At 44.2% G+C, this 11881-nt stretch overlaps 1 protein-coding gene across 1 annotated transcript in view; it reads right to left on the minus strand.

Moving 5' to 3' along the window:
• The window catches only part of RYR2 (ryanodine receptor 2), a 683573-nt gene extending 678408 nt beyond the window's left edge, over positions 1–5165 (minus strand). Inside the window, exon 1 of the mRNA XM_058542954.1 lies at positions 5067–5165. Coding sequence (XP_058398937.1) covers positions 5067–5114 — 48 coding nt within the window. The 5' untranslated portion in view covers positions 5115–5165. The remainder of the gene's footprint in view (positions 1–5066) is intronic.
• Positions 5166–11881: the final 6716 nt, after the last annotated feature.

Genomic DNA, 11881 nt, shown 5'->3' on the forward strand with positions numbered 1-11881 from the left:
CCTAACTCCCAATGGGATGGTATTAGGAAGTGGTGCTTTTAAAGGTAATTAGGTCATGAGGGTGGGACCCTCATGAACGGGATTAGTGTCCTTAGAAGAAGAAACACAAGAGAGATGATTTGTCTCTCGGCCATATGAGGATACAACAAGAAGATGGCCATCTGCAAACCAGGAAGAGAGCCCTCATTACACACCAGATCTGCCAGCACCTTGATCTTGGACTCCCCCATCTCCAGAACTGTGCGAGAGAAATGTCTGTTGTTTAAGCCACCCAGTCTATGGTATTCTGTTATAGCAAACTGAACTAAGACAGCCACTAATTTGGAGTGTGACACTGGGCAAATTATTTCAGCTCTCTGAGTCCAATTTCCTTATCTGCAAAATGACAGAGGTTGGGGAAGCAGGGGGAGACTGGGTAATGTTTTCTAAAGGTCTCTTCGTACTCTAGTATCCTAGAGTTTATACATGTGCTTTTTCCTTCTAATTGTTCCATGTCAGCCTCTAAGTCTTTTCTTTGTGATTATAATTGCAAACCACTTCTCTCCTTATTTCGAATGCTTCCTTAACACCTAACATCATGCCATGCATACGGAAGGTGTTCAACAAACATTTTTCTGAATTAATAAAATTCCCAAAATGTCAGAGTTTCAGGAGACAAATATGTTCTTCATCATCTCTCCCTCTGCCCCAACGGCTATCTATGGAAGCAGTCACCCAGAAGTTGTAATCCTTTCTTGGGTAATTCAGCCTTGATAAAAACACTTACCTAAAGTCAAAGTACAAATAGGAGTGAATGTCAAATAAATTAGTGCCCTAAGTGTTTTAGTCCCTGCCCTTCCTGCCAATGTGTACACACTAATGTCTAAGTAAAAAAAAGTAAGCCTGGATGGGCTTTCCATCAGTTCCTTGAAAAAATACCACCGTGCATTTCTATCTAAAGCTCCTCACGCCTTCATTATCAAGGGAGCAAAAGGTGCAAATTCCCACTGCTCACTCAGAGTCTTTTCATTTGTACCCTGTGACATTCCTACAGCTGAGAAATCTGATTGCATATTCTGTTTGCTGTAAACCTAAAACATACTTGAGCAGCTGATAAAGCAGTCTTTCTCTCCCAGAAAGGACATTAGTCAAAGATCTGAGTTTTAGTCGTGGTTCTGCACGGCTGAGCCTCTGACTTCATACAATTAACCTTCCTGTATGCCTACAAACTCAGGCTAAATATTTCAGCCCAATCTATTTCACAGTGTTGTGCTTTGGCATCTCTACTTTATGATTATTACTATTAAGTGCTGAATACTTTCTAAGATGTTTCCTATCACTATCGAGCAAGATGCATAAGCATGGAGAAGAAATCTACAGTGAAATAGTTCATTCTGCAAAAGAAGGACAGAGGAAAGCTAAAATCATTCTTATTGCACTAATTTTTGCAGCCAGGACTAAGTTTGAAGTCTCAGTCTCTATATCAATACAAAACTACATGACACACTACACCCCAAGAGTAACTCCACTGTACTTAGAAAATGAAAGAAAGACAAAGCACTTAGAATCAACCCTTGACCTAGGTTATTATACATCATGGTAAGATTTCTTAAAGTCAAGGAATTCCTTCTATAAAATTCTGAAAGACTGCTTGAAAAAAAGAGGAGTGTAACTAAAAAGATTCATGTTTTTAAGTACCAAATTACAATTCATTGCTATATTGGTAAGTTAATAAAATTTTTTAAATAAACACCACATTCCAAATCACGGGTATCTTTGGATATGACAGTGAACAAATGCATTAGGGGGCCGAAGGCTTATTTTATTATAGGACTCTTCTATGTGTCCAGTACATCCAGAGTTTACATGGACGCATTCTTAATTTCTCTCAAAGATAAATACATCGGAGCAGGCATGCTTCCAACTGGTGGGGGAGCCACTGAATGGAAGATGATCATTAGTCTATGTAACCATTTGAAGGGAATGTTAGCAAACTCACAAGTGCATAAAGGAAAAGAGATCAGAGTGGTGTGGGCACAGGCTAAAGAGTGAGAAAACTCCCCTTCTCAAATGAAGAATTAATTCACAGCAGCAGACATAACTCATGGACACGGGCCATTAAAGATTTCACCTTTGCTTCCCTTAACAGTGACCTCTTCTAGAAGAAGAACAAGGGGGAAAAAAAGCTTTCTGTGGACAGAAAGGTGCCAAAGATGCTTCAGTGAGCTGTAGTGCTTGAATAAAAATCCAAGATAATACTTAACGTGCTCTAATCAGAATATATGAAATGTCTAGTCCACTTCACAGTTATGGTCTCTTAATGACTGTTTGATTTTCTTTTTTAAGCACAACAGCTTCATCCATAATCTACAACTATTTCATCTACATGTACAGATTATTAATACTCCCTGGGCTATTGAAAAAAAGAAGAAATGGGGCCAGCCCGGTGGCGCAAGCGGTTCAGTGCGCGTGCCCTGCTGCCGCGGCCCGGGGTTTGCCAGTTCAGATCCTGGGCATGCACTGACGCACTGCTTGGCAAGCCATGCTGTAGCGGCATCCCATATAAAGTGGAGGAAGATGGGCATGGATGTTAGCCCAGAGCCAGTCTTCCTCAGCAAAAAAAAAAAAAAAAAAAAGAGGAGGACTGGCAGATGTTAGCACAGGGCTGATCTTCCTCAGGAAAAAAAAAAGAAGAAATAACTCATATGGACAAGACTGTACACAACAGAGAAATAAATGCCCCCCCCCAAAAGAGATGAATTTACTGTAAGAACTACATTCTCTCCATTACTAACTCCATTACCGTTTCTGAACCATTAACATTCTCAGGTTAAGAGAATAAAATGGAAAGGAGCAAAGGCAGTAAACAGAAGAGTTGGTAAAAGATTTGAGAATTTCCAAATAAAACTGCAAAATTTAGAGGAAAGGCACATTTTCCTTTTAGATAATGCTACACCAAAAAAATTCCCCTGCTCCTCTGTGTTACCTCCTTCAAGGTCATTTATCATCAGCACAACAACCTACGGATGTTTTATTAAAAGAAAAATCCCAGCCTAGGACTGCCAGATCTCTACCCAGGACCCACTTATCAAAGGTGTTGCTCTGGCTGACAGGCAGCTGTCAAGTGGCACAGAGTTGACATTACTTTATATGTACAGAACCCCATCAGCAAGCACATTACCTCGGTCCCCATTAAGTATTCTGATAACACCACCTCCATGAGCTCAGCTTAACATTTAAGCCTGCAGACAGCCACTGAGTGCACGAAGCCTTCCAAAATTTTCTAGCTAATTTTAACCCTATCAGAGTTTGAAAAAAAAAAGAATCTAAAAATTACACAGTAACTAAATATTTTGTCCACCTGAACAAAAGATCTGGTGGTTTTAAGAAATATCTTTTCATGTGGCTTTTAATATTTTTTTAAAAACCTTATAGACAGTTTCCACATTGACGAAAAAAATAAAAAATAAACTGTATTACCAGTAGGCTTAAAACATTCCCCATGAGCAAGGTTTTAGTGAACAGGCTCCTCAGAGCTGATCCTACCCCAGCAATACCGCCAACAGCATACGCAATGGTGCATAACACGCAGCCATTAAGCCAAATCATTCACCATCTGATGCATACCCTGGTTTTTATCCGTTCTAAAGAATTTTCCCCCTCAATGCAAAAGTCAGTGCCAAAAAAAGAAAAAAATTAGAAGAGCAAAAAGGAAAACACAGTCACAATGTTCTTGGACAAATGTACTCTTTTCATTTGTTTAGCACCCAAAACCTAAACCTAAAAGTTACTGTCTGGTTACTATTTCAAAATTTAAGTATTTCTATGACTTTCTGTGGTTGTGGAGATACTTGTAACTGGGAAGTGATATCTGTTCCACTGTTGAGGAAATAAGTGACAGCAAAGCTGCAGTCTGGGGCGGGGGTAGGGGAACCCTGTAAGGGACTATCGCTGCGAGAGGCGGACAGAAGTGGAGGAAAACGACCGACAGGGCGGAAAGGATGCTGCAAAGGCTAACTAGGTTATTCTTAACGCGAAGTTAGGGCATATTCTTTAGTCAGAGGCTCTCCAGTCCCAGCTCTGAGGTGAGCAATGCCTCAGCCTGGGAAGTATCTGCAGCGTTTGAACAAATCGGCGAGAGGAAGAAGCAGTGCCAAGGGGTACTTAAAGGGAAAAAAAATTGTATTAGCGTGGAGCCAACCTTTCCCCGCTGCCACCCAGTGTGGAAATTCCGGGCAGCCATCCTGCCCTTACACACACAGACACACACTTTGCTGCACTGGGCATTCAATAAGCCAGCATTTAGAGAACGACACGTTCGCGCTGTCCTCCCCCCGCCCCCGCGCGCGCACAGACACACACACACACAGACACACACACAGACACACACACACACACACACTCGCTTCCCATCCCTTCCACGTTCTGCCAGCAATAACAGCACCACCACGGCCCGGGGAACCGCGGTGACCACGCAGGCGACTCCTCCTCCCCTTCGCAACGCCTTGACTTGGGGGACAGCTCGGCGAGCGTCCGGCACCCCCTCCCCGGCCCGCCGGCCGCGGCGCGCGCTACGCTAAGCGGGCGAATCCCTGGGTTGCGTGACAGCGCGCGGGTCCAGGCGGAAAGCCGGAGAAACCGCGTCGCGGCGGAACTCCCGGCGACTGCGCGCGCCCCCGCGCCCCACGGGCCACCCTGTCGGCACCCTGCCTCGGGTTGCCCGGAAGGTCCAAGCCCCGCCGATCAGTCAGGCCGGACCGGCCGCCGCCTCCTCCCCCGACTCCGAGAGCTCCGAGGCGCCCGTCCCCAGTGCCCCGGGACCGAGCCTGTGCGCCTCCCGCCAGCTCGCCGCGCTCTCGCCGCCTCGGTCCCCTGGCTTTACACACGCGCGCACAGACACGCACCTTCCCTGGCCCCAACACGCACACCTGCACACACTGGGGGATGCCCGGCTCCTCCCGCAACCCCGGTGGGCACCCGCCGCCCCGCCTGCGCGTCCCACTGCCCGCTGTCACTCTGCCCAGACCCCGCTAGTGGATGCCCCGGCTCCCCTGCCCCTGGGGGCACCCGAGACGCGCGGCGCTTACAGTTCGAAGGAACTGGATCTCGTCCTCGCCCTCGCCCCCATCGGCCATGGCTCCGCGCCTTCTCGCCGGGGCCGGCTCCCGAGCCCCGCGGAGCCCAGCGGCGGCTGCGGCGGCCCCTCGCGCTGCCTCCTGCTGCTGCTGCCCGGAGCCGGGCGCGGGAGGGCCCGCGGCTGCTGGGTGCCGAGCGCCAGGCGGTCCCCGCCTGCAGAGCGGAGGAGGAGGCGCGCGCGGGCGGGCGGGGGCGGCCGAGGAGGCAGCCTCCCTGCGCAGCACTGTGCGGGAGGAGGGCGACCCGGCCCGGAGGACTCGGGGAGGTGGCCTCGCAGCCCCGCCGCGCCCGCTTCGCGCTCCCTGCCTGCAGCAGGCAGACTGCTCGGCCTGGCTCCTCCGAGCGAGTGCGCCGAGCCCGCGGAGCCCGGGTGAGTGCCGGGGTGGGGGTGGGGAGTGGGGGCGGGCGGGCGGGGAGGAGCTCGCCGGCTCCCCTCTGCTGCAGGTAATCCGCAGCCCGCTCCTCCGGGCCGCGAAAGCCGAGGCCCAGCGCCGCTTACTGGCTGCTCTGGGTATCGGGGCCAAAGCGCACCCGACGAGCGCACAGCCTTCCTCCAGCGCCCTTCTGGAGCTCCGGCGCTCATGCACCTGCCCCGTCTGCCCTTAGCCCCAGCGCTGGCGTTCCTTCCTCCTGGAGGGAGCTATGGCAGTAACTTCCACTGCACTTTGGATCTCACCCAAGGATGCACCAAGTGGGTATTCTACAAGTAAAGATTACCCAACACATGGTATTTTATACTCGGATTACCTCCATTCTCATGTGGATTACCACATGAGAATTCTTCAGTAGTATCTAGTTTCAGGATACCATGCTTTTCACAGATTAACCATACAAAGTTCTTGGTTCACAGAAGTTGAACAGATTCATTCAACAAATATATGGTGAATGCCTATGCCAGACTGTAGTACAAGACAGATAGGAGTTTATACTTTAGAAGTGCAAACCTTAATTCAACAAGAAATTGCAATAATTGATGGGATAATATCTGTCAATGAGAATCACTGATGAGCTCAGACTATGGTACTCATTATCCTCACTATAAAGCCATTTATTTCTGAAGGAATTTGAGCGTTTCTCCAGATATCAATATCTAGCTCTTGCAATCCTCCGTGCAATAGCCCACCACATCACCATTTGACAAACGGCTGTGACTAAGAAAAGCAAGGTCTCAGACAATTTGGACAAGAATTAGCACTTGTCTCTTGTTCCTAGTCCGCAGCTCTTTTATTTAGGATACTTAAAAATCCAGCACAAAGGCTCCAAATGTCAATCCTACAAAGATGCAGAAACGGTAAAATCAAGGTTTTTGCATCAGTTTACCTACATAACACATTTTGCAGCATCTAATTAGCTGTTAAACTCTACCAGTAAGTTCTATGCAGCTTACATTTTATTTTTAGCTTTTATTAACTTTATATTACCGAGCTAGTTTTGCCTATTTCCAGTACAATGAATGCCATAAAGAATATGTCTGCTGGGCGGGCCCCGTGGCTTAGCGGGTAAGTGCACGCGCTCCGCTACTGGCTGCCTGGGTTCGGATCCGGGCGCCCACGGAGGCCCGCTTCTCTGGCCATGCTGAGGCCGAGTCCCACATAACAGCAACTAGAAGGATGTGCAGCTATGACATACAACTATCTACTGGGGCTTTGGGGGAAAAAAAGGAGGAGGATTGGTAATAGATGTTAGCTCAGAGCCGGTCTTCCTCAGCAAAAAGAGGAGGATTAGCACGGATGTTAGCTCAGGGCTGATCTTCCTCACACACAAAAAAAAGAATATGTCTGCAAATACTCTTCCTCCCTGGTGAGAACAGTAATGCTCAGCTCTATCTTATAATACTAGTCAGCTTACCCAAGTACTTGACATATTCCTGTGTATTGATCCATGACAACTAACTAATTCTTAAACCACCATAATTTATGTGAATTTTTACTCCTAGGAACCTCCAAATGAGCAATCAGGGAGCTCACAAAAGATAAAAGTCCTCCATGAGGGATGACTATTTTCTGAAATGGGCTCATAATTAATAGTAAATAATTTGATCTTCCAAACTTATGACATATCAAATTGACCTTTTCAAGTATTTTATGAAGAACTACACATAGTTTCTTAATTAAAATAAACATACATACTCTATGTTTGGGAATTACTCCATTCTACTCATATGGTAGGTAAAATATAAAAACTCTCTGTTTTTTCCTTTTGGCACTTTAACTAGGCTGCAAACTTTTCTAACAAGATTTATATTTATTATTTCCTTAATTCTCTCAACATAAGTGATATTGTGATAAATCGTTGATGACATATATGATATATCTCCTATAATGATATATCATTATGATGCTAAACGGCCTAGGTACTCAATGATTATGATTCACCACATACAGTCTTCAACAGCAAAAAGACTTAGAGCAGAGGATGTTTATAAAACATACCACTTAAATGGACTGTAAAACACAAAAATACAATACTATGAAGTTTATAGATCTCTAATTGATACTAAAAGTATAAAAACATGTTTGAGAATGATACAAAATATTTATTTTTAAAAGGAGAACTCAAATATAGCAAGTGGTTTAATATTGGTGGTGAGTATATGGGTGTCATATTATTTATGGTACTCTGGTATTTTTGATATATTTCATAATTACAAAAATTGGGATAATTTTTACAAGAAAACTACTAAAGCCTCTAAAAGCTATGGGAATTTCTTATTTACAGTATTTCTTTATTTTGACTGTTTGGTTTAGTTTATGTATGATTTCCCACTTTCTTCTTCTGATGAACAACTGTAGTAAAAAACAAAATTGATTTTGGCTGAAAAGATTATAGAATGATAGCATGAGAACTAATCTCAATTTTAAATATAATTTTAGTTGAGAAAAAGAAATATTTGGATACAACTTAAAGTTTATGTTCAATGTCTTTAATTCTTATTGTAGACTTAAGCTATAAGAGATTAGCAATTACACATTTTCACAGGCACAAAACTATAGTTCATAAAATAGAAAAAATATATTTTTATTTAAAATTTTTATAAGCATACAATACTTGATATCTATGGGTTTTGTAATTTTTATAAAAATGTTTCTTATTTTCTAAATGCATAGCACATATAATAGTTTATTTTGCTTTTTGCTACTGAAATTTGTCATCTTAATATGGCTGTTGGAATCTTTACACTCAATAGACGTGTTTCCCATAATACTCCATTTTAGGACTTTATTAATCATAATATAAAATAGTTTACAGAATGATATTTCCATATTTTTTAGTCCAAATTTGGGAAGTGTTTTTCTTTATGACCAATTTTATACCCTGAAGGTGAGGGAAAAAGTCATATTTCTTCTTTTTTTTGGTGAGGAAGATTGTCCCTGAGCTAAGAGCTGTGCCAATCTTCCTCTATTTTTCTGTGTGTGGGACACCGCCACAGAATGGCTTGATGAGCGGTGTGTGGGTCCGTGCCCAGGATCTGAACCCAAGAACCCGGAAGCGGAGCATGTGAACTTTAACCCTATGCCACTGGGCAGGCCCCCTTTTTTTTAATTAGAATTTTTCTATAGTCGTCTAATTCAGAATGGGCCAGTGTAACCCACTATTCACTTGGCAGGACTCTAGACGTTCTTAAAGAAGAAAAAATTAAGACAGATGTAAGATTTTTCATTTTGACTTCCAACTTACTCAGCTCAACAATGATGTAGATGAGCATTAGAAAATTAAGCTCTTCATCAAGGTTTCTACAGAAAGTCTGCTAAAATACTCTGTTATCATTTTAATTCAGCTTCTTTCAGTTAAGGTCACATGAAGACCTTACTGCTGAAGTGAAAGCGTCTGGAATTGTCACTAGATCATTATAAAATGAGGATTGGAGAGGCCTTAACATCTCAAGATTCAGCCCATTCCTTGTCACTCAAATATCCAGTTTCAATATCTCTAGGAAAGTTTTCATAGCATTTCTTCTTATCCCATTTAAGAACTTAACAAACCAAAATTTTAGAAAATTTCCATTTTATTTACATCTTTGTTACGTGGATTCTAAAACACTACAGTTCTGATGTGGACCTGAACTAAAAACAAACACCAGTAGATCCCGGGTACTCACCCGGAGCTGTCCTTCAGGCAGCACAGCCTGAATCTCTGGGTCTGCATTAATGCCAGGTGACCAGGCACAACATCGAGAATGATGATGATGACGATGATAAAGGCTTGTTTACTGAGAATTTATTGGGCTCAGGCACTTTATTTTTGTTTCTTTACATCTTCAGAGCAATGCGTTTTAGAGAAAAGGAGACCAAGGCTGAGAGAAGTTAAGTAACTTGACCAAGATTACACAGCTGCTGAGCGGTGAGGCAGCGGTCTGAGGTCTCCAAACCTGAGCTCTTTATGCTATTGCCCCTCCCCCATCCCAGTGTGGAAAACACAAGAAAAGTCTAGACCAGCACGAACTAAAAAAGGCCCTGGCAGCCCCAGGAGATTTAGTCCCGGTTTCAAGCCAACCCTAGGGGTCCTGCTAGCTCATGGAAGGCCACACGAGTTCTGGAGAAGGAAACAGGGCTTACTATGTGCTCAGAAATAAAATCCAACTTATACCCTCCTCTGGAGTTCGGATTCTTAGGGGAAATCAGTTTTTTAAGACTTGAAAGTTATTCATCACTACCTTACCAGTTCCCTAAATTGATCCATAAATTGTGAAGCCACAAACTATAATTAGTATTCTGATATCCAGAGTCAGGACTGAACTGCATATAGATGATAAAAGTGAACATGATCTATCTCTTGGGGTCAGCAGAGCCCTTGACATCACAGAGAGCGTTGACCCTACATGACTGAAAGTTTGCTAATTAAGCGCCCTCTCTTCTGAAAAAAGTGTTCCTGAGGAGGTGTGGGCTCCCCAGAGACATCCCCAACCCAAATGACCTCATTGGCTTTACAAGTAGGTCATTATGGCTGTCACACACCAGCTAAGGCAGGTCTTCCTCCTGGCTTGCCTATTCCTGTAGTACCACAAGTTGGATGCAAAATCTAATCATCCTCTTTGATTCCTCCCTATTATGGACTGAATGTCTGTGTCCCCCCAGATTTGTACATTGATCCTAACTCCCAATGTGATGGTGTTTGGCTGTGGGAACTTTGGGAAGTAATTAAGTTCAGATGAGGTCATGAGGGTGGGACCCCCATGATGGGCTTAGTGCCCTTATAAGAAGGGGAAGGGAGAAAAAAGAGGTCATATCAGTGCACGGCGAGATGGCAGCTGCCTACAAGCCAAAAGAAGAGGCCTCAGAATGAAAGCTATCTTGTGAGCACCTTGACCTTGGACTTCCCAGCCTCCAGAACTGTGAGAATTAAATTTCTGTTGTTTAAGCTGCCTAGTCTATGGGATTTTGTTATGGCAACCTGAGCAGACTAAGATACCCCCGCACCTTCACCACCCAACATCAGTGTCCTATTATGATTCTTTACTTATGGCTCTTCCTGACTGCCAGTTAGAACTGAAGCCATTGAAGAATGGCTCCTAGACACCTACCATATTGCATTCAAACCCCTCACCTGGCATTTGGCGCCCTCCAGGATAGAGACTTCCACATACGTTTTCAATATTTATTTCCAAATATCCCTTGTTTTGGCCCCAAACCAAGCTACTGTTCCTCAGACAAAATGTGTGCATTAATCACCCATGCCTTTTCTTTTGCTGTTTCTTCTGCCACCTAGGGCCACAAAATCCTGTCAAAATCCCTTCCATCCTCTGAGGGTAGTTCAAAGCCCACTTCTGGCTTGATTACTCTGGCCAGAGACAGTAACTCCCTCCTGTGAATCACAGCCCTTCATCCTGTATTGCCCAGGATTGTCACTACGCGTCTAAGGATAGTATCGCCCAAATGCACTAACAACCACCTGGAGGCATCTGCCTTTCATCATGCTCGTTCTTCATGGGTGGCAATTAAGAATCTCTTCTCTCCGTGGTCATAGATTGCTAGTCACTGTTAGCGCTTTGTATATAACTTTCCAGTTTCATTTTCCTTCTAAGAAAATTCCATTCTGAAATGCCATTCTTCTTTCTATCACTTCCCCTACATGGAAGTCATTCGTTAATTGCAAGGTACCAACCACCTTGATGTGCTCACAACACGAAAGTAACCTAAAAGCTTTTGTGAATATAGAGTCTGTTCCAGAATAGGACTATCTCTCTAATGCCTTCCAGGTTTTCACATAATAAAATAAGACATGAGCAGGTTCTTGGAACACTTCATTCATTCATTCATTCATTCAGCAAATATTTATTGAGCACCTAGTATGTACCAGGTCTTGTCCTAGTGAATAAAGCACAGGCCCCATGTTCATGGGGCTTATTCTAGGGGAGGAAATAGACATAAACAAATAAATATATACGTCAGGTGCATTCAGTGCTATGAAGAAATATAAAGCAGGATAAGAGGATAGAGAGCAAGAGAAGGGACAGTTTTCTACATAAAATGGTCAGAGAAGGCATCTCTGATGAAGTCACACTGCAGCAGTGACTTGAATCAAGTGAGGGAATGAGCCTCATGGGTATGTGGAGGAGGAGCATTCCATGCAGAGGGGCTGGTATGTGCAGAAGCTTTGAGGTGAGGTGGCATGTTCGAAGGACAGCAAGAAGGGCAGTGTAGCGGGAGAGCAAGGGAGTGGGAGGATGGTGGGCAGTGAGGTCAGGGAGGGAGTGAACATGTACATATCCTGCCCCATTCCGAGTGGGAACACCCATCACTTTTTTGAGGAAGAGGGTCTAGTGTGC

This window comes from Diceros bicornis, chromosome 6 (assembly GCF_020826845.1).
Source record: "Diceros bicornis minor isolate mBicDic1 chromosome 6, mDicBic1.mat.cur, whole genome shotgun sequence".
NCBI classification, from domain to species: Eukaryota; Metazoa; Chordata; class Mammalia; order Perissodactyla; family Rhinocerotidae; genus Diceros; species Diceros bicornis.